This window comes from Lactuca virosa, chromosome 7 (assembly GCF_052849685.1).
Source record: "Lactuca virosa cultivar CGN04683 chromosome 7, Lactuca_virosa_CGN04683_v6, whole genome shotgun sequence".
NCBI classification, from domain to species: domain Eukaryota; kingdom Viridiplantae; phylum Streptophyta; class Magnoliopsida; order Asterales; family Asteraceae; genus Lactuca; species Lactuca virosa.
In genome coordinates, this window is record NC_136432.1 from 142,700,798 (window position 1) to 142,725,449 (window position 24,652).

At 34.7% G+C, this 24,652-nt stretch overlaps 1 protein-coding gene across 6 annotated transcripts; it reads right to left on the reverse strand.

The window, feature by feature from the left end:
* Positions 1-7,993: 7,993 nt before the first annotated feature.
* Positions 7,994-16,613, reverse strand: LOC145127886 (putative receptor-like protein kinase At5g59700). Of its 6 annotated transcripts, none has more exons than XM_079063015.1 (11): positions 15,361-16,612; positions 13,733-14,019; positions 11,463-11,601; positions 11,268-11,398; positions 11,041-11,164; positions 10,450-10,758; positions 9,323-10,367; positions 9,090-9,242; positions 8,809-8,981; positions 8,394-8,541; positions 7,994-8,280 (listed from the first exon to the last, which is right to left on the reverse strand). In XM_079063015.1, exons 1-6 carry the CDS (start codon positions 16,466-16,468, stop codon positions 10,451-10,453), a joined length of 2,097 nt encoding a protein of 698 aa, XP_078919141.1. In that variant the 5' UTR covers positions 16,469-16,612; the 3' UTR covers positions 7,994-8,280; positions 8,394-8,541; positions 8,809-8,981; positions 9,090-9,242; positions 9,323-10,367; position 10,450. The 6 variants fall into 6 exon arrangements, with proteins under 6 accessions (XP_078919141.1, XP_078919139.1, XP_078919143.1 ...); XM_079063013.1 differs by having other exon boundaries at positions 8,809-8,985; XM_079063017.1 differs by lacking the exon at positions 8,809-8,981 and having other exon boundaries at positions 7,996-8,280; positions 9,323-10,223; positions 10,329-10,367; positions 15,361-16,613.
* Positions 16,614-24,652: the final 8,039 nt, after the last annotated feature.

The following is a 24,652-nucleotide window of genomic DNA, read 5'->3' on the forward strand; positions in this document are numbered from 1 at the left end:
GAAATTTCAATAATAGCTATTGAAAATGGATTAGCATAACCATTACACCATCTAAAACAAGTTTTATAACATCAAAACAGTTTAGGGTAATGTTTCTAGTCCATTTCCAGCAGCAAAACTCGAAAATCTGCATTCAGGGGCTCCTACTCGTCGAGTGCACAAACCTACTCTACGAGTAGGATGAATTTACTCATGGACTCGTCGAGTCCCCCCCATGGACTCGGCGAGTTGATGCTGCAGAATACAGAAAACTGAGTTTTTTTAACAAGTTTGCATCAAGTATCAAACAAACAAGCCTAGGCTCTGATACCACTGTTGGGTTTTGAGCATTCTAACATTCCTACGGTGTACATGCAAACCTAGAAACATTGGATCTATGTTTTACTAAGATACATGCAAAATTGATTTTCCAAGGTTCTTCAACTATCTAGCATAGCATGGGGAACTTTTAAACATAAATGCTAGAAGAAGAACATACCTTTTGTGGTTTGGATTCCTTAAGAACCTTGTGACCCTAGAACCTCAAGTGTGATGCCTCAAATATCTCACACAACACCACAACACTTGGAATGACCTTGAGAGAAGTTCACTTACACCTCAAAATTGGCTTGCCCTCTTTCTTGTACTAGTAGTAGTCATAGTGCCGATTTTGCTTGCATAGGGTTCTTTATATAGTTGTGGCACAAGTAGGGTTACACCATGTAAACCCTAATTGTCATGGCTTTCCATATTCCATGATCCATGGGTTTGTAACCTCCATGGATTATCCATGGAGCACCTTATGGGTTTTAACCCAATCCATACAAACCATGGATCATTAGCCCACTATACAAGAATAGATGATTTACACAATCAACCCCATATATTTAATTAGTCTCCTTTTGATCACTTAATTAATTCCAAATTAATTCTTTGATCAATACTAATTAAATAATATTATTAATATATTAGAACTTATAATATATTAATAATCCTTAAGTGTCCTTTCTCTCATTTAGTCTATCCAAGTGTTGCAATTTCATGCAACCCAAATGGACCATGCCAATCGGGTCAAGTACATTCCAGGAATAGTTATGAACTTAGACACCTAATCCAACAGATACTACACGACATCCTCCAGTAGCGGTGGGTCTACGGACACAATGCCGACCCACCAGTAGGAGTTGTATGTTAGATGATTGTCTTTGTGATATTCATCTAGGTGTGCTACTACCTGAGATGTTTATGTGCTAGTATGATATGTTGTATGTGGTAGTGGTAGTAGGAGGGGAATAGTCCCCAAGTTCGGTTGTTAGGACCGAGGGGTAGGTCGGACACCCCGGTATGTCTGACAGGGGTAGGTTGAGCACCCCGGTATGCTCAGCTGGGTAGGTCGGGCACCCAGATATGTCTGACATTATGTTATTGTATGGTATGTGGTATGATGGGGGAACTCACAAAGCTCCGTGCTTACAGTTTTCAGTTTTGTGTCAGGTACATCTTCAGCGAAGAGGAAGGAGCCGGCGCGGTAGCTGCACATCACATTCACACAGGATTCCGCATATTGAGATCTATGGGATTGTACTCTGATTTTATTACTATTTTTATGACATGACTTTGAGACATGAGATTATGGTTTTATGAAATGATGTGACTTGATGATGTTTTCTTATAAATGTTTTCTAAATTATTATATCAAAATGAAATTTTTTTGTCTTGAAAATTGCGATGTTACATATTGTTTTCTAATATGCATGTATGTGTGTACACTTTGGTAAAATATTTATATTTTTAAAGTATACTTTTAATCAGAGTGTTTTAGTCCCATTGTATTTATAGTTGTATATCTTGTATGGTTAGATATACTAGTTCACTATAAACAATGCTCTGATATCAGTCTGTCACACCCCCGAACCAGGACGTCGGAAACATCCGGGGGCGGATGACGTCATTGTATAGTATTATAACAATTGAATATGAATGAAACACAGTAACCAAACATCATACATTAAAAGATACCAACATACATTGTTTACAGATTGTATTTGTTCACAAATTTACAAAAATAGTGACATAAAATATGATGTTCCAAAATGTAGCAAATATCCAAAATCCATAGCCCAAATACCTGCTCACTGAGTCCCTAAGAATACAAGTCGTTTTGAAAAGCGTCAACTAAAAAGTTGGTGAGTTCATAAGCATATTTGTATAAAAAGCTTTGCAACATCTTTGATTGTAATAATTTGTAAAACTCCAGAAAATCCGATATTTTCTGTGAAAAATGGTTTGTAAGTCTCGTTCTAAAACTGTGAATAATTGCATGCGGTGTCCTTTGTTTTCTTTTATTTGTAATTAGAGAGAGTGTGTGTTCCCAGAAAATGACATATTTCCTGTTTTATGAAAAATTTTAGTCTAAAAACCCTAAGACTGGGATGGTGATATTAATGTACAAAAATATGAGTGTAGTTTTATATTTTATAAAACCAGTGAAGTGTATAATTTCGTAAATCCAAAATAACATTGTTAATCGCTATGTGAGTCGTTACTACCATGCTTGATACGACTAAAATGCATGTCATGATGTTCTTCAGGTGTCGGTTTCGGTAAGATATTTGTCACCCTAGACTGGCCTCGTCTGGCTGTAGTGAACAACTCAGGTGTGGGGGTGTCAACCCCCTATAGATCTATACATAATTACCTCGCTCTCCCTCCTGGAGACTCTGGTTATAACTACAGGACTTACGGTGTACGCTAGGTAGGTACGGCGAAGGAAAGTCTCACAAGTGACTTAACAAATTTACGCGAACTTTGACTCCCATTATTGAATAATGAAAATAACATTACTAGTGTAAGTTCGTGACTTGCGTTTTACAGCTTTATGACATACAGTTTATACTTGTACTTTTAAAAGCTTTATGATGGACAGATTATGACACACAGATTTTTCTGTCGTAATAATTCTGTTTTGTATACCGTTTTGGTTAAATTATTTATAACACATTTTATAAATAATCATTTATGGACTTGTCTACTTGTAAAATAAGTTGTGTAAATAGCATAATCCTCTAAGTTTTTAACCCGCAAAAATGGTGACAACATATTACGACTATCTTGCTAGTAAAAATTATTTTTAGTAAAATAATCAAGTTTTGTAGTTTGCTTAACACACCAAATTTAGTTTAAGACTTTTGTAACACCAAATATAACATTTTGTTGTGACTCTAGCATATCACGATTTTCACCAAAATACACATAAAATCTTGAAATTTATTACATCCAAACATTTTTGTAAGTATAAGTGTTAAAAAAATGCATATGTCCAAAGTTAACCATATTTTAGTGTAACACCCATATTTTCGCCATTTTAGGTGTTTTAACATGACCCCACAAACTTTTATAACACAAATATGTTGTTAACATTGTCTTTCATTTTTAACATACATTAAGCACCTTTTTTATTTGAGAACTTGTTTTATCTTCAACTCATAACCATGATACATGAAACTTTCCAAAGGATAGATTTACTCTAGTCTCATGAGGCTTGTAAATCTCGAGTTTATGGAGTGTTAGCATGAGGTATTCAACATTTCAACCACAAGTTGTTACATAAATACACAAGTGCATGCAAATATCCAAAGATTTAAACAAACTTGACTTGGATTCCCCCCCAAAAGGATGAAAAACACGAAAATAGTGGGGTATGAAGCTCACCTTGATTGATTTCGTGAGGTAGAAGAAGAAGAAGGAAATTTTAGAGCCTAGCCTTGTCTTGGAGAGATTCTCGAGAATGGTGGTGTTCTAAGAGCTTAACACACAACAAAAGTGTGTAAACAAGGAGTTGTTATCATAATAATGTTTAGATTTACAAGAGTTACATGAAGGTCTTACCAAACTTATGAACCTTTGAAGAAGACTCCTTTGAAGACGGTACACAGACACGCACGAAATTTTAGAGGAAAAATGAGAGAAGTTTGATTTTTTGAGAGGAAGAAGTAGGAGGAGTTCTTGAGACTAAGTGAAGGAAAATGAAGTTTTTGAGGTGTGTTGGAGGGGGGGGGGGGTCGGGCGATCCTAAGAGAGAGGAAGGAGAAAGAAGTTGACTTGTGGAAAGTTGATGGGAAGCATGCCTTGATACATGGAGGTTAAAACATTGTTGCATGTAGGGCAAAAATGAGGTGGCACCTCCTTGTTCCATTCATTTTTCCTTTTTTTTTGTTCAAACCCTAACCGACCCCATAGGGTTCTTGGTCCAAAGGGTGACCCAAAAAGAGTGGGTTTCTATTTTTTGCTTGGCCCAATAAAAGTTTTCGGTCCATTAAAGCCCAAAGGTAGGAGTTTTTGGCCCAATAAGGCCTAAGGAAGGGTTTTCGGCCCAATAGAACTTTTCGGCCCAATAGGGCCCAACAAAGGGTTATCGGCCCAACAAGGCCCAATAGGGTGTTGGGCCGAGAATTCTTGGATGAAAGACCAAAACGGATTGGTCTTAACTATTGGATCAAGTTTTTGGGCTTGTACGAGGCTTGATTTACAATGTATGCACGTATGATTTTAAATAACATTGTAGTTTGAATTTCACTAAATGGGGTGTTGCAAGGTTAGATGGAGGATATTGTCTCGTACAAGAATCAAAATCTCAACCCTAATTTGCTAGTTGTGACACCATGGCACTCGGATGTAAGACCATGTGGAGAGCCCATGGCTTTCCTATTAAAGACCATGGGAGAGCCCATGACACTTAGGTGTAAGATCATGTGGTGAGCCCATGGCATCCTGGAGTAAGACCCTGGGGACGAGCCCATGACATCCCTATATGTTGTATGCATGGCTTATATCGTTTATGTAGCTTTTATAGCTAATATGATTATGTGATTATGTGAATTGTGTGGGGTATGCTTTGGGGAACTCACTAAGCATTAGCTTACAGTTTGTGGATTTGTTTCAGGTTCATCTGACCCTAACGGCAAGGGCAAGGTTTGATGACGCGACGTGCGCTCTCTCTCACGCGTTTTTATGGGACACTCTGATATTTTGAAATAACATTGTTATTGATATGAATTTGAAAAAAATTGTATTTGAGATTTTATGGTTTATGGAAAGTGTTTTTGGCTATTGAAAAATGAACATTTTCTTTTGAAAATTGGGTCGTTACATTTTCACTCATTTTACACTTTCGGAGGAGATTACATGCCATAAAAACAAAATACATTTTGGACAATGACTTTACACAAAGGTCCTAGATCTAATATATGATGGATAAAACTTTTAACCTTTGGGTAAGACTCTTACATGCATGTTTATGCTCTATTTATGAAATATATACATACATTCATGTTTTCAAAGAAAACACATAAGTCTCATTCTTTCATATGCACAAGCTTCTAATATTGGATCTATTGTATGATGGATAATATCTTTATCCATTGGATAATATTATTACACATTGGATAAACACAAACTAACATTTTTACCAAAAGTGTAGTTTTGAAAGATTAAAACTTTGTGTTTACACATTGGATAAAACCATTACCCATTGGATAATACCATTATCCACTGGGTAATACTATTATACACTGGGTAACCAACATACATGTAGAACAACACTTTGAACATGGGAAAACTTCAATTTCATTTACAACCTATAATAACATACTTTCGACGGGTTATGTGAGACATTTCTTCAACCATTATGCTAAGACTCGGACCTTATAATCGTTAAATCTTAAGTGAGCGGGATAATTGTGTATAGATCTATATGGGATTGACAACCCCCACCTATGGTTGCTAGCTACAACCACGATCGACGGGTCAAGGGTGACAATTGTCTTAATATTTTCACGACATCCGAAGAAGCATCATGGCGGGCAGCATTACAGTCGATAGCTCGATTATAAGGGCTTACTATAACATCGAATAGTGAAATTCTAGTACAAAACACATTTATAAGTATGGTTATTTACTTATACACTCGATTTTTGGATAATAAAAATCACATGACAAGTCACACTTTCTATAACTTTAGAAGTTATGGGAACTTTTATTTTATTAATGCTTTTGGATACATACTACACACATACATTCTTCTTTTACGCTGAAGGCGTACAAATACAAAACTTTTTACAAGACGGAGATACAATTTTCATCTAAGGAAAAATATCAGATTTTTCTACAACTGAACTCTTATGAACTCACCAACTTTATGTTGACTTTTAAAACGGCATGTAATCTCAGGAAACAATTAAGCTCGGATCAGTGGAGCTACTTTTGAAGACAAAACACCAAATATCATTACGAGAACTACTTTATTTGATAACATGCAAACCTTGTAATGTATTCTGATACTAAGTAACATTTGGGTCATGTAACTGATATAATCATATGATATGATGGTTGTTTATGTACTTATGATACTGTGTTCTCATTCCACCCCCGGACGTTTCTGCCATCTGGTTTGGGGGTGTGACAATGGTGGTGGTGGTGGCGGCGATGATGGCGATAATTGTGGTGGTGGCGGCGGCAACGTGGTGGCGATGATGGCGATAGTTGTGGTGGCGGCGGTATGACGGTGGTGACAAGGTGGCATAGGTGATTGTGGCGGTGACAGGGTAATGGTGGATGTGATGGTAGGTCGGAATTTATAGTAGTGGTGTGTGTGAGAGAGTGTTTTTGTGGGGGTAGTGCTAGTGGTGGTGTGTGTTTATGGGGGGGGGGGATGGAGTGGTTGTATGTGTGTGTGTGTGTGTGTGTGTGTTTGTAGGGGGTGGGTGTGGGTGTGTTTGTAGGGGGTAATTGTGGTGTGCGTGTGTGTGTGTGTTTATTTGTGGGGGTGGGGGTGGTTGTGTGTGTGTGTGTGTGTGTTTGTGGGGGGTAGTGGTGGTGGTGTGTGTATTTGTGGGGGTGGGGGTGGGGTTGAGGTGAGCTTAGGGCATCCACAATCCATTGAACTCTACCGAGTTCAATGGATTGACACATCACTACAACATCAACATTTCACTTTTTATTCAACTATACTCTTTAACATCCACACTCCATTAAACTCTACAAAGTTTAATGGATTTCTATATTTTGTTTGAAATTTAATTGGAAAAGAAAAGATTAAATATATTGAACCACTCAATGATCATACAACTCTCTCATTCAACTCTCCTCCATGTCATCACTCACATTCCATTAAACTTCTATTCAATCCTAGTAATCATCTATTCAACTCTGATTAAACCCCCATGATGCTCTTAGGAGTGTGTGGGTTGGGGGTGTTAAGGTGGGGTATGTAGAAGTGTGTAGGGTTGGGGTGGGTGTATGTTTATATTTTTTAAATTAGAAAAATGTGGAAAAGAATGATTATCGGTTTTCCAAAATTTACTAAGTTCTTTGTAGTTTTAAAAAACGGAAAATTTTTATTTTCCGAGAAAAATCGATGAACTAAACACGTTTTTAAAATTCTCATTTTTCTTGGTATTTTTTTCCAAAAAATGGCCCATTTATCTGTAACTAAATGCACCCTAAGCATCTTATTCTTCTTATACTTGGAACATTTGCTCCATCTAGCCCCAACATCTTTTTCTTAGTCACGAACAATCATCAACATCTTCAGCTTCTACACTACTACAAATAGAGGTATCACTGACGGACAATTCTGCGCTGATCCGTTGCTGAAGGCCATCAACGACGGATTAGCGACGAAATTTGGTAGTCGAAAAAACCTTGTCGCTAATAGTTAGCGACAAATTAGTGACGGATTAGCGAAGTCACAAATTGCTTATGGAACCTCTGGATTTTGTCGTTAATCTGTCGTTGATGTTTGTCGCTAATCCGTCATTGATGAGTTATTTAGCTACAATATAATTTTTTAAGAAAACTCATAAAACCAAAAAATTTTGTCGTTGATTGCCAATTATATCATTTGTTTTAATATTCTAAATCTATAACCAAAATCTACAAAATAAATCTAATGTATATAATAAATTACAATTAAAATCCAATTACTAAATTAAATATAAATATTTGACCTGGTAAATGAAGATTAATATTCAATTTCAAAGTATCGAAACCAAATCACATTCAAAGTATTGAAACTAAATCACAAGTATCGAGAGTCAAAGTGTAAATCGATTTCAAAGTATCGAAACCAAATTAGAAAAATCAAATGTGAAAGTTTAATTAGTTGGGTAGGTTACTTCCTCTAGTGAATTAAGTGTGAATGTCGTTATAAATCTTGAAAATTTCTTGTTTTTATGGCTTAATTTCTTCACGTTCCACCCTAAGCACATCCTTTATCTCCTCACGTATACGATCAAGAATAGCCTACAAAGAAAACAATTTGTAACAATGTACTTTCAATACGCTCATCCTTTATCCTTTAAAACTAAAATCATTTTAAAAGGAAAACAAACCATTAATTGATGATAACATTATACCTTATAAGAGACTTTGCACTAGTTTTCCATCTCGGGTGAATCATTTGGAGTTTATCTTGGTACTAGTAGCAAACCAGAAGGGCAAATACGTCAATTTGACTGTGTAGGGGCGAATATGTCCAGGGCTCTCTCACTAAGATTCTTGTACCTGTAAATAATATACAACTAATAATGATGTCTTAATTTCTAGATTCAAATATATCATATATCAGGATATGCCTAATATATTTAGCCATATTCTTTTATATTGTATGTGCTTCCAAGTTTCTTTTCCCTTATCCCAAGTAAGTATTTGCTGACATCTAGTACCATTTTATAATAAAATTATGTCACTTAAATAGTTAGTTATAAATAAGTTGTAGCAGCACTAAAATATAAAAACTAACAGAATACGAGGGGAGGATTGCAATTATACCTTATTAGGTTCAACTATCTAAACATGGAATAGCATATATCTAATTAAAATCACCCCATCGACAAAAACCAGAAAAAGATTGTAGACAAGTCCAAATATATTGTCCACCAACTGTAGCAACACAACACCATATCTTTTACGCAATAGTGAGTTCAGGTCCCTCCAATCATGATCTAACTAGAGAATAGATTGAAATTAATTGAGATGTAAAGCTAAATGGTCACACCCACACAATTTGCACATGATAGAATGGATATAATCATATATTTGAAACTTCTTACTTTTTCCTCTTGTAGTCATGACATGCTCATCTCTATTTTTTAGATTCATGAGAGCATTTCCTGGAGTAGGTTTATCAACCCAAATGGAGAACCTCCAGAAGAGAAACTCAAGGAAAGCATCAAGCTCAGCTTCGTATTGAAAAACAATCCTGGCTAATCCCAAAAGGATAAGATTTGGTAATTAAATTAAAGATGGAAACAAAAAGAAAAACCTCGACTATGTGATAATATACCTTCATTTCAGAGCAAACCTTGACTAATTGCTCTTTCAACATGGCTGACATCTCAACATCAAGTCTTGCTGTATCCACCTGGTTAACTCTAGATATCACAACTGGAATTGCAGAGTGCAGGGAATTCACCAACAAATCCATTAGGTCGTGTTAAAAATGAGAGGGGCTAAGGAACCTTCAGGGATATGAAAAAAAAAACTTCTTTTCTCCTAGAAAGATGTTGATGAATTTATATGAGGTCTTTGAGCATTAATTTTGTTTCCAGTAACCCAACTAAATAACTCTGAGGTTAATCATTTAGTTCAATATGAGATTCATAATCCTAAACAATGATTTTGCTTCTAACAGCTCAATATATTATCACTCTGATTTTAACTATTTAGTACGACATGAGATTCATGAACATTGATTTCGTTTGGATTGACATGGGAAGAAGAATTAATAGAAAGCAAACTAAAAAAAAAGATGTCCAGTCAATACTTGAGAAGGAGGGGTGAATGATTTTCAGCGCGGTGATAATCTTTCATATGTATTAACCCAAGCTGCTTCGGCTGGTGGGATGACATTTGTTGTCGTCGATGATGAATATGATGCTATCGCTAGGGTTTCTCGCATTTTGTAACCTGAGATCGATCGGCGCCATCTCGATGCGCAATGGAGGATGAGAAAGACGAAGGGCTAAATGTAAAAGAATGTTACATAAGATTTACAGAAGATTTGGGAGGAGAAGTGAGGGAGTCGATTTGGGAAGAGAGGTTGAGGGTGTCGATTTGGGAGAGATGAATGGGGGAACGAAATAAGTGGGAGGGAAACAAAAAGTTGAACCAAATAAATGGGAGGGAATTAAAAAATCAGCTACCGATTTTTCCCGGATGAAAAGAATCCATTGAATCAACCACATCTGAAATTCAGTATTACACATTAATATAACTTTGGTCGCTAAACTCTTGCAAGTCCATCATTGATTAGCTAGGGATTTTTTCGGTGGCTAATTCATCGCTGATACCTCTTTTTCTAGTAGTGCTATTTGAGACCTTCAAGCTTTCTGCAATTTGACAAATTCTAGCCAACATAAGAATCCTTAACGACTCTGCACCAAAGTATCAAGTTCATATTTTAACAGTTACATTATTTGGTTAGAGCATATATTCGTTCCAAGCGCTGCAAAACTTCTTCACTTGAAGGTCTATCCTTAGAATCGGTAGCTACACATCTTAATGCGAGTGCAGCACATTTGAAAGCACCTTTTAGCTGGTAATCTTTCTGTAGACGTGGATCCATTATTTTATCTAGCTTGCTTCTACTTGTTAGGAATGGACCTGCCAGTTCTGCCAAATTTAATTGATAATTAGGCGACCCCCATGCCCCATCACCTGTTAGGGTTACCAGCAATACCACTCCGAAGCTATAGACATCGCTCTTCATAGTCAGATGACCTGTAATTTGTATTTTTTTTATGATCATAATATAGAGATTAACCTTTAAATTAATCACTACAAATTGGCATATTTGTTTAACAATCCATGGTTCCGGTGAAAATATATACTTATAGAAAAAACAGTTCAAGGATGGTCTTTTTTCTTCATATTTACATTTCCATATTTATCTAAAATGGGCTCATCCTGAAACTCTGGAAGAATGATTTGTTTTCTTACGAAAAATTAATCGCAAATGTGGTAGAAGTTCACTTGAATAGATATTATTTTGTAGGAGCCTACCTGTCTTTACATACGATGGGTCAACATAACCAATGGTACCCATAACACGTGTAGTGGCATCTAATTTGTGAATTTCAGACCCAAATTTTGCAAACCCAAAATCCCCCAGTTTTGCATTAAAATCCTTGCATAATCAAGAAAAATAATTTGTTAATTTTCATGGCAAAAAAACAAATGCTTGGAAGTGGTTCCTTCACCACTAAAAATCTTCAATAGCTTAAGACTACCTGATCGAGGAATATATTAGAGGGTTTAACATTACGGTGTATCACTTGATAGCTTGACGAATGTATATACGCAAGTGCACGTGCTACTCCTATCAATATTATAAGTCGTCGTCCCCAGGAAAGTGGTGCATCTGCAAAATTGTTCATGTTAGATAAAGTACTTCTAAGTCAAAATAATCCAATAATATATATTACCTTCAAATAAGAAGTGATCAAGATTTCTCTTTTCCATGTACTCGTAAACAAGCAAGTATTCGTGTGGTTTATCATTAGAGTGTCCCAAAAGACTAATAATATTTGGATGAGCCAAACTTCCTAATACGCCTGCCACTGTCTGATCTCACAAAATTTAAAGTTAGTCATTGAAAGGATTTTAATCAACAAAACATTTAGCATTGAGATTTCGCCTATCATATCATACTATTTTTTCATATTTCGACTTCTATGAGCTTCTTTCTTTTTTATATCTGATAAAAATCGTTGTTTTAGACGATCCATTGTTCTATGAAAAAATGACTCATGAGTTGCATTTACAACTTAAAACTAAGATGTTGAAAGAAATACAGGCTTAAGTTCAATCCAATTTAAAGTTTATCATTAGATCCACATTTGTTCATCTGTCACCGGTTAACAGCCACAATCTACCTATATGCAATATGGTTGAAAGGTCATGTTCTTTTCCACCTATTGTTAATAATGTTAAATATGCAGCCTTTTCATTAGATTTGAATTTTAAAGACCGGAAAGTTTTGGGCAGACCAATGTTTTCTCTTTTGTTTTTTTGTCTTTATTATTATTATTATTATTATTATTATTATTATTATTATTAGTGTTTTTCGGTTGGGCTTGACCTTTTAGGTTTAGGTCAAATTTTCTTGTATATATATACTTATGAACAACCATATCTGTAACATTGTAGCAGAATAGCTGGAATAAAATCTCTCTCTCTCTGGTTCGACAGTGGACGTAGCCTATCGCAAGATAATGTGAACCACTTAAATATTGTGTTGTGTTCTGTGTGTTTTGATTTCGTTTCTGATTTCTTGTATTTCTCATGTTTGTTTTTCGTTTACCGTTGTTCTTTACCTAACAAATAAATATGTCGTTTTGAGTCACTTTCTTGTAGACAAAAAGAGTAATTTTGTAAGAAATAAAAAGAAACAAAAAAAAATTGCATATTCTCGAGCTTTTCTGGAGAGAACATAAAGGAAGGGTAGATAAATTTTGTATTCTCTCTAAGACATTCTCATAAATGTCGAAACATTTGAATAGAATCGAAAGCATATGATTTATCATCTTTTTTCGAAATAAATTAACTACCTCGGACTTGAATTAACCTATTTACTTTTAATGAATTTGTTATCTTTCTTTTGCCTTCTCTCATGCACATGATAATAAATAACATAAGACCTTTCCTAGAACACAAACCTTTTTACCATCTTTTATCCTCGTTTCTTTTTGTTTCACTACAAAGTATAAGGTATACATCTAGAAAGAAATTTTCATGAAGTTCTAGTAATACTTCTGCAACCATACTATGACAATGCTACTTGGAGCTCTCAACAAGACAGAAACTAGGATAGTTTGGCTAATACTTAAGTTAACATGGTGTTTCAGATAATATATTGTATGTGCTACTTCTTGTAAATGATGATTTTGTATTCGGTGTAAGGTTGATGTTGATGTTAATGGTATATAAAGACTCTGGGAGACAAGTCTCTAAGAGAACCTCCAACAAGTTTTATTATATTAATAAGGGAAAATACTGGCTATAGACATTTTTTGGGGTTGAATTCTAAAATATAGACACAAAAAATTGAATTTCCGGGTATAGACATGGATTCCGCGGAGGTAGCTCCGAGGGGCTTTATGGAATTCACTGTAGCTCCGCGGAATGACAAAATCATAAATAAATCAGGGTATTAAAAAAAAGCTCAAGATCCATTCCGCGGAGCTACCTTCGAGAAATGAACTCATTCGGCGGAGGTAGCTCCGAGGAATGGATCTTCAGAATTTTTTTTCACATCGATTCTTCGGGGTTTATATTCATTCGCCAACTAATTATTTTCAAGAAAAGATTATGATAGTATAAATTTTTCTTGACAATGTTTGGAATGATATGTGAGGTGGAAAAAAAATTGGTCTTTTAATTAGAGATCTTTACATAAAAGAATCATTGGAGGTGATTTTTTTTTCTTTCTGAAGATTCATTCCTCGGAGGTATCTCCGAAGAATGGATCTTGAGTTTCTTTTTTTTAATACCCTGATTTATTTATGATTTTGTCATTCCGTGGAGCTACAGTGCATTCCGCGGAGCCCCTCGCAGCTACCTCCGTGGAATCCATGTCTATACTCGGAAATCCAACTTTTTGTGTCTATATTTCTGAATTCAACCCCAAAAAATGTCTATACCCGGTATTTTCCCTATTAATAAATAGTATAAATTGATGTGGATTGATTCTTACTTCATATTCTTGAAGACCTTGACACCTTTTAACAGCAACTGCAATCCCAACACCCTTTGTTGAAGGAACGGATGTGAACTTGTCAACCCAACATAAGAACATAACTCCATTATCTCCCAAGAGAAAGTCTTGACTAAAATTTTTAGTTGCCCTTTGCAGATCAGCAAACTTAAACGCTTTCAAATTCGGAGAAGGATTTGAGGAATATTTGTTGTCAGCTTTTATTGTATCACCAAAGTTTGGACTCTTTCCCTTTTTATCACTTGATAATTTTACATCACCATGGGCTGAAACAGAGGAATAAAAAAATATTATATGATTGCTATTGTTACTTTTTCAACACCATATATACTCGGTCAATTATTATTTTTTTCACTAGGTTTTGATGTGACTTGTAAAGTCTCTATAGTACTATTCTTACTTACAATCAATGGATATGTTTAAAATTGTAACTACTTTAGGTAATAGGCTGCATCCCTTCAATTCGTGCACACTTCCTCATAGACTCCAGGAAAGCCGTAGGATTTCGACTAGTATACCCATTTTACATCGTCAGATATTACATTCAACAAAAGGTATATTCCCATAGAATAAGGAAAGCAAGAGTATAGTATACTAAAATACTTTTATTGCACCCACTAGCTTACAGAAGAAGATGAATGTGATGAAGAACATGCATTAGAAGGACTTGTGATGCTAAAACATTGCACATACAACTTCTCAAGCATATCATAGTTGATGACCACAGCTTTCACAAGTAACAGTGCAATTGAGCCTCAAGCATAACGTAGTGCTTGTTTATTACAAATGTGTTGACTCCTAGAGGCTCAATTACACTGTAACTTGTGAAAGTTGGATAGTCAAAAGACCAATAACAGACAGTACTGTAATAAACGACTATATAATTGGTTTCTAGTGTTTTTCTTGTTTTAAAAGTATAATACATGGATTTTTAGAGTTCAGTATATAAGCCATTTTTATCATTCCCACATTATAAAGTAATTCATAATTCTCTTAATGATGATTCATATCAAGACAAGGCTTGAAATACCTTTGATAGTTTGTTCACATCAAATTCTTATATTGATTCAACTTTCCATTACCATTGACTCCATAAAAACAGAAAAGGAATGTAAAAACATGTATTATGTTACAATGTTAGAATGACCTCTTATACGATGTGATCTTGTTCATGTCAATTTCAATAAAATACGGATATGTATAGAAGTCGACCACATGGAAGGGAAGTGTGTATATACTGAATATATAATTAATTTTGAATAAGTTGAAAAAAATCATTGTTACAAAACATTTGTCTGACGATCTAGAGACAGAAAGTATATTTGCTGAACAAAAAAAGTATTTTGTCTAAGTTGAGAAGAGAAGAAGGTAAAAGGCATAAACTTGAAGCTAGTCTTTTTTATAATTTTGCAAGTTATGTCACATAAAAAAGTTTTGCTCTCAAAGTCTGGACAGATATGAACGCCATAAACTATCATTCAGCAATCTTTCCAAAACTACTAACTATAATGTCGATTGACAAATCAACGTCAGTACTCTTTTGTTTTTTGACGTTGGGAGAAAATTTAAAGTATTTGCGTGCATAATTAAATAGGAGCTTGAAATACCAGAGTTCTCTTCGTTGGAGGGAAAGGGCAACAAATCAAGCATTCTTTCATATAATGTTTTTCCGGAAGTCTGCAAGGAATTATTGGTTTTCTCCTGTAATGTTAGTATAGAATCAAGACTGACCACAACCTCAGCCATCGTAGGTCGTTGTTTTGGATTTCCAAGCAAACATCTATCTACCATTCGAATAAACTCCTTCAAACATTTTGTGGATATTTGACCCCTTATATCAGAATCAATTATATTCTTTAGTTTTCCCTCTTTGACAGAATCTTGAGCCCATGTCACTAAACCGCATTGCTCCTCATCAAGACTTCTATCCACTGCACGCTTCCTACACAACACTTCCAACAACACTACCCCAAAAGCATACACATCAGATTTCCTAGTCAACCTTCCAGTTGTGAAATAATTTGGATCGAAATACCCAAAAGTTCCTTTAACAAGTGTGTTGACATATGTAGATGGCTGGTTGGTTGGGCCTATTTTGGACAACCCAAAGTCCGAAATTTTAGCTGCCCCACTTTCATTTAACAAAATATTTGAACTCTTAACATCACGATGTATAACACCCGACTCAATCCCTGTACCTGTATGGAGGTAGTCTAACCCACGTGCAGCACCTATGCAGATCTTGAGTCTCTGAAGCCAAGAAAGAGGGGTACCAAGTTTATGGAGGTGGTCTTCAAGTGTTCCATTGGGCATATACTCATAGATGAGGATCATCTCTTTTTCATAATTACAATAACCAAACAAGGATACAAGATGACAGTGACGCAACTTTGAAAGCATCTCAACTTCAGCCCAAAATTCTACTGCCCCTTGAGTTGACTCAGGATCCAACCGTTTAATAGCAGCAATAACGACACTTGAACCGTTAAGAATGTTGCCTTTGTAAACATTTCCAAAACCTCCGTTCCCAATTACTAATGACTCGTCAAAGTTATTGGTTGCTAACAGAATCTCAGGAAATTCAAACTGACGGCATGGTTGTGATGATTCCATAGAGGAGGAGGTGGAGGCTTGAGATTCCTTCATTGGTCCAGTAGCATCGAACATAATCATTGTTGAAGTAAAAGCAAAAGCAGATTGCAATGGTTGTTTCATAAATGATATTGGAGCTCTATAGTCAACCTATTAAATGGTAGTCTTCTTCCCAGAAAGAGAGATGGACCCCTGCCACATCAGAGACATCTATATTTAATTTGTTTTTTTTTAAATGGCAGTTTTGTTCCTACATTACCAGAGGAAAGACAATTTGTGCATAATTTGTTTTATAGACAGCAATTTGTTTCCAACATGACATACTCCACAACCTTTGTATACTTATCTTCTGAAAAAGAATAATTGTGTTCCTACATGACCCCGTCTAAGACTAAATATCAATAGACGCCATTTTGTTCCTGCATGGCCCACTCAAGGACATCTATATAATATGTTCAATTATTTGTTTTATAGACTGCAAATTAGTTTCAACCTGACCTCATCAAAGATATTCTGTATTTAATTTGTTTTATAGACGGCAATTTTGTTTTTAATTGAGCTTATCGATCAAAGACACTTGTATTTAATTTATTTTAGAGACGGCAATTTTGTTTTTAAGTGACTTTACCATGGCAATTTGTGCCTACATGATGCGGATAAAGTCATTTGTATTCATTTGTTTTTTTTTCTTTAACGAAAAATTAATCTATTTATAATTACCGTTAGACCAAATACCATTTGTTATTCAGTTGTTTGCTAGACAATAATTTTGTTCATAGATAGACTCAATCAATTCAAAATGGTACCAAGTCCACCAAAGATTTTAAGAATAAACATGATGTGTGATTAACTATATATAAATATCGATGAAAATTTTAAATTCGTAGAACTGATTTTATCGCAGCCATATTATTATACACACTAGACAGTGAACCTAATTGTGTAACAGTATAGTTGTGGTAAACCGTATTGTCAAACACTAGGAGAACGATAGTAATATTAGAATGTTTGATTATATGATAAACTTGGCACACCCAAAGCAACAAAAATAGGTTTTGATGATAAACTCAGTAGACATAAATCAATAACTAACTAGATAAAGTGATTAGAATCAAACCACTTCAGGTATTTTTGTTTAAACACGGTTACATCTCAAAATCATGGTTAATTACTACAATACAATGGATATTTATTCATTATTCACCGATTCCTATTGTGATTAGTTTTTTTTTCTGAATCGTATTGTGCATGTTTTGATTTTCATTAATCTTAATGGTCGTAAGAAATAAATCATGTATATAATGATCCTATAATGAATGTATGCACATTAAGGTTCAAGGATTTATCATCCTAACACTACCATCCGGTAAATCACTACTCATAATTATTTTAATAAAATAAAACAACTGTGATTCAAGAAGACACGGTTGGACTGGTCCTTATAAACGCATAAACTCGGCAATAGGTAATTAATGATCTTTAACACATGTGGATCTTTGTAACATCCGATTTTTCCGAGGTATGAATTTTTTAAAAAATTATATATATATATATATATATATATATATATATATATATATATATATATATATATATATATATATATATATATTGAAAATATGGCTGGCCATAACATGGTGAAGGTATCACCAACACGTGGCAAATTGGTTTGGAAACGTGCATCTTAAATGAGTGTCACGACATGACACCATGTTGCCCACGATGTGGTAACCATTTTGGGCCAAACCCTATTTTTCGGGCTTTAAACCCTATTTAAAGGAAATGATGGTTAGGGTTTCCTCCACCCTCAGCCTCCATCACCTTCAAATAACTGTTTGTCCAAACCCTGGCCCTGTTGAAGCTTTTGTGCTAATTTTGCAAGTTCTTGGTGGTTTTAAAGGAAGAAGAAGAGTTGGTGCCTTGATTCAACAAACAAATCTTTCCTTCACTTGTGTGCATCTCGCGGACTCTTTGTAAGTCCTCATGTTTCCATCTTTTGATTCTTTCCTCTTTATATCTAGGTTTTATGTCATATTTTGGTTCACTTGATGTGGTTGGTATGGTTTGAAGAGATAAAAGTTTGCAACTTTATGGTTTCTCTATGTCCCAAGAGCATTATATCTCATAGATCTAGGAGGTGGTGGTGATTTGGGAACCTTCCATGAATTTTAGGTTATATTGCATCTTTTGGCCTAGATTTGGGAAAGGACATGCATGGGGGTATGCATATCCATAAATGTTGCATTTTTAGTAATCATTTGGGTCCCTAAAGTCCTTTTGGAAGTTTTGAACTAAAGACTTCATGGATTAAGTGGTTAATGGTTAAATCCTATGCATTAAGTTGCCTTTTTGGACCTTAGAATTCAGATATAGGCTTAGAGGAATGTATTAATGGATAAAGTTGGAAACTTTATCCATACAGACCATGAAAAGAATCATATCTGAGCTTTAGAGCTCATGGGTTTGATGGAAAACGGCTTAACCCTTTAAGTTGTTAGACCCAATTTCCACGACATGACGTTTGGCTGCCACGACGTGGCGACTGGGGAAGACACACGACTATTTTTTCTTTATTAGGCCACGACGTGACCAATAGGAGGTCATGACGTGGTGACCCTATCAAGTCAACTTGGGACAATTGACTTTGATCGCTGACTTTGACATGGGTTGACTTTTGGTCAAATTACTAGTTTGGTAGGTGAACTAAGGTTTCATCTTGTATGGTTGACTAGGTGGTGTTTATCACATGTTCCTCGACTGTATGAGAGCTGTTGGATTTTGACTACATCGAGGTGAGCCTTCTCACTATAATGTAGGATGTTAGGCGGTCTGTGTAACTCTTGCATGATTGTTGGGCGAGGCTTGTTTGTATGTTAGGCGAGGCCCTTTGGGTGAGACTCGTTGTATGTAGGAAAGGCTCGTTATATCTATTGGTCGAGGCCTGTTTGTATGTTGGATTAGGCCCGTTAGGTGAGACTTGTTTGTATGTTGGGCGAGGCATGTTTGTATATTCGGGAACTTATTAAGCTTTGTGCTTATAGTTTTATGTTTAAACGTTTTCAGCTACTTCTGGTTCCAAAAGATCTCGGTATGATTGCATTGCACACCCCGTGATTTTATTTTGCACTATCTTTTTTGTTTTATCGTTGTTGTTTTGAGGATACACCATAACTTTGATTATCGATGATTTGAATGAAAGGATGTTGGGTTTTTGGTTGATTTAAAAACAAAATTTTTGCTGTGACTTTTGTTAAATCTATATGCCCAAGAATCATTGTTGAGTGATATTGATAATAACATATTATCATATAGGGTCATACATTTATCAAGTTGGCACATTTTGTATATTTATTACTATGATTATTAATAAATAATATCAATTCTTGTATTTATTTTGGGAATAATTATTGTTTTGTGAAAATATTAATTAAAGAGAGTATAACTAGTTATTATATCACATGGTATGATTTAATAATTCATGTACAAAGTTTTGGACACTTTGGTTAACCGTGATTAAGTTAATGAGTTAAGATACCATGGTTAATAAACTAGCTAGAAAATTTTTGTCTTCTTTTTAAGCAAGGCCAAAATCATTTTTATAAGAGAAGAGATTGCTTGTCAACTTTGTTCTTATGTCCTCCATGCTTCTAAAAGGCTACCAATATTTTATGTTATTATAATATAAAGGTATGTATTGCATGGGAGTATAAAAAGATGCATGTGTTTGCATTTTTTGGCTAGTTTTTCTACATGGATAGTAGTTCCATGTAGATTTAAATTACATGGATAGTAGCTCCATGTAGATTTTAATTACAATTACACGTCATAGTTAGAGTACATTATTGTCGGGGAACCACATACTAAGATGCTTAATGTATAGTTCATTTTGACTATGAGTAATTCCATTACGCATGTATTGGTATCTAAGTCATATTTAAGCATCTAATTTGTTCTCAATAGTTTTCTCTGTAATGAGTTATATATATATATATATATATATATATATATATATATATATATATATATATATAAATGAAAATGTTTGTATTCACACAGTTTATACCAATCAAGTTTGTCAAATCTACTTAACATAACTCATTCATTAGCTAAAGTATGAAAGTCAAGTTGGTGCTATAGGATCGTGTTGATATATGTAGATGTAATTGATTGAAAATTAGTATTTAGATATTGGAACAATATAAGCAACATATATTGTTGTGTTCTATATTAGAATGTTTAATCCTTGAATAACTAGGTTATTCTAAATGTCCATAGTCATTCATAGTTGTGGGAGCATCTATGAGATAAAACTAATATAAGTGAATTGGATGATTTGCATATAGATGAAAATAGCAAGAGTTGCTACCAACATCATAGGTACTTGATTAAGAGAATAAGTATTGGACCTGACCCGCATCAAAATCACTCTATGGATCGTATTCATGAGTGAATTTTTAATCAAGGTAGTATCTTTGTATTCTTTGACCTAAGATACATATTTGGGACTTGAAGTGTATGAATTTTTGTGCTTTGACATCTTTTAACACAGTTCCGTAAAAGGCAGTCATAAGAGCCATCATTAGGTATGACATGAACTACAATGATGGGCATATGTAGTCAAGATGAGATTTGTTCCTCTTATTTTTTTAGAATTAGACATCTAAGCCCTTACTAAAAGCTGAACACCAAATGAGATTGATGGCGATCCGTATCTCATGTTCAACATGATGTCTAAGACAAATGAATAATTGATACCACACCTTTTAGTAAATATTGTAGCTTAGAGCTCATGGAATTGGTTGTTGATAAGATGGCACCCTTCATATGTTATTAAGGGCAGTAGCTCGTTGCTTGATGTAAACTATTGTCTATGTCAGTCTATAATGAATCTTGTACAAGTAGGAGATTGTAAAATCTATATGTGTAAGAATCGTTATTGAGAGATATTGTTAATAATATATGATCCTATAGGGTCACGCCTTTATCAAATTGGCACATTTTGTATATTTATTAATATGATTATTAATAAATAATATCAAATTTTGTATTTATTTAGAGAATAATTATTGTTTTGTGAAAATAATAATTAAAGAGAGTATATGTAGTTATTATATCATAAGGTAGACAATTTTTGTCTTCTTCTTAAGCATGGCCAAAATCATTTTTACAATAAGAGGTTGCTTGTCAACTTTCTGCTTATGTCCCCCATGCTTCTAAAAGGCTACCAATACTTTATGTTATTATAATCTAAATGTATGTCTTGCATGGGAGTATAAAAAAGATTCATGTGCTTGCTTTTTTGGCTAGTTTTTCTACTCTTTCATCTAGTGGTCGAATCCTCTTTCTTCCTCTCATCTCGTCTCTCTCTCTCTCTCTCTTTATCTTTCTCTCTCTCTCTCTCTCTCTCTCTCTCTCTCTCTCTTTCTCTAGAAGCTAGTTTGATGATTAAAAGACCTATTGAGTTGTCTCCTTTAGTTCTTATTTGAGTAAAGTACTTAAAGGCTTAAGACACTCAACAATACTAGAAGGAACTAGCATTCGAAGTGCCTTAATCTTGATGGTGGATATTTGTAGAGAAAATCATACTCTTTGATTTTTCTATCTTCATCAACACCCCAAAACCACGCGGGTTCAAAGGCTCCAAAGTTTGTCATTCTAAAACACTCTGTCGTTGTTTTAATATCATTATAACCTCTATAAATGGATCCTAGATGGTTTGGTTTTGTTATAAACTCAAAATAAACTTGTTATTTTTTATGCTTCTATTGACCGTTTTATATGAAAAAACACACTTATATTTTGTATCAAAACCCATCAATTTTTGGGACATTTCAAGTTGGGATCAGAGCCTTGGTTTAAGGGGTTTGGGCATACTCTCGGGTGTGCCTAAACTCAAACTAAGGAGTTGGTAAAAAATTAAAGAAAAGAAAATTTCTAAAAAGTCTTATAAAAGAAAAAGGGGAGTGATGCATGCAATCAGCCAAGCTCAAGTAAGTGTTTCCCCAAGATATATATATATATATATATATATATATATATATATATATATATATATATATATATATATATATACATATTGATATGTCTAGTATGTTTATATGTGGATTGCATGCTAGAGTAGGGCTAAGAATCTGCTTACGATTGAATGATAGAATGCATGTTTATGAGAGATACCTTTATGCCTGTTATATGAGTTTGTAGTGATGCATGCTAGTTATTAGAGATCTTCAGGTGTTACGAGATAGAATTCCCTAATTGTTTAATGTCAATGCTTGAATGCTGCTTGCTTTGTGCTATGTAGAAACTTTCATTGATGTCAATTGAGTGTTATGCGAATGCGTTAGGTTACATACTGTAACCATTTCAACAATTCACGATTCCTCTTCTTAGCCATAAAAATGCACTAAGATGTCCTTAGAGGACTAATTGTGATATGATTTCTAAACCATTAAGATGATCACAAAACATGATACTAAGTTACTCTCCCATCTTTTCACATTTGAGAAACTTTTATCTTTCTACCTAATTTGATTCTTCTTATTCGTCCTGCCATACATTGAAACTTTTCCAATGTTTCAGAATTATACTTAAACTGGTAAGTATAACCATATTTACTAAACTTTAGTAAATCATGGTGAATAGTCTTATCGATCTTTTTGTGGTGGACTTAACCAGTGCACAAGAATGTGTACTCGATCCCTTAGTCCTTCACTTGACTTACATATACATGTGAATAAGGAACTAGTCTTAATTTTCCAAAGATGAAAATTCTCATTCATCATACAATACAACTTGCATGATTCCAAGTTTCTTTCCAACTGAAACTTGGTCGATGAGAATCTTTCCTTATTTGGTAAATTATGACACTACCACAAACGACAGAATCAGATCCATTTTCCAATGTTGCTATCAATGGAATCATATAAACAACAATTTTTCACAAATGCCATTGTAAGGATACTTAAAATAAAAAAAATCAAACATTTTCTTTTATTTTAAACTTGCTGAAAAACTTACCCTTACAATGCAAATGCATATGAAAACTATGTTGTTATCTATTTCTAAGCAATTTATCACAACTCTTAAGCAGCAGCTCAAAAATTCTGATCACCAAACCATACGATCGAAATCCATCTTCGCGATCAGAATCAACTTACTCTTCTTTAAGCTTCCTCTCTTTTCTTTGATTCTTAAAACTTCAACATGTGACCCAGTCACATCATGTAATAAGAATCTCAAAATAGGAACTTAATAGAGTTATATAGTGGACTTACCTGAAGCAGAGTCAAACTTTTGACTTGACCTTCTCTCAGATCTTTCAGGTAGTTAAGGCAGCTTCGCAACCAATGCCCCTTCCTTTGGCAACATAAACATATGGACCCTTTGGGAACGGCACACATGACATCTTAGACTTAGCCTTTCTCTTTACCATTTGGTCAACCGAGTTGACTATGGCCAATCCCTTTCCATTGGGAAGAAAAGGCTTTTCTAGATATCCAATGTTACCAATTGTCAATGTCCATGGTAGTTTGGAAGTTGATCTACTAATCAAATTGCTTTACCAGAGCTCCAAATCATTGCTGATTCAGCAGTACCAAGCAAATAGATAAGATCATTAGGGTCATGTCATAGTCTGTTACATAGTAGTCCCAACGGAACTCACTGTGTGACTTAGAAAGTGATTGAACAACCAACTTTCTCAAGACTTTGACACCCAACTCTCCCGACTTGTCAATATGTGACTTTATCTCCAAGATGTGAGCACATATAGACCTTGCTTGCCAATAGGGCTTGAGTGACCTTGAACTATTCAAGAACTTGTGGGTTAGGGAGAATGATTGGAGGAGGTGGAGGGAGTAAAGAATGATTTCGGGACATCATCTTCAAGAGTTTTTGGGAAGATCATAATTGTCTGAACCAGACATCTTTTGGGAGATATTAAAGATAGTTGATTTACAGTCCTTAATATAACACCCAATATGAAATATTAAGGCTAGGACCCAACACAATATTTTATAACTTAGAAGAGGGATGCCGTAATCCAAGATATAAAATATTTGAAGGTAGGTGAATGATGATTCACCAATTTCCACCATGAAAAATGAAATAAATTATTAGGTTTTAATTGGTTTTGAAACTCCTAGATCCTTTGAGATTCATTGAACTTTTCAATGGCATGTTTCAATCTCGAGTGTGCCCTTCAGGTTTTGTGACTGGGATGCCGAGGATCACAAAACAAGGTGTGAATAACCATGCAAATATACTTGGTACCCTTAATATTTACCCGTCAATCGATGTGCCGGTTAA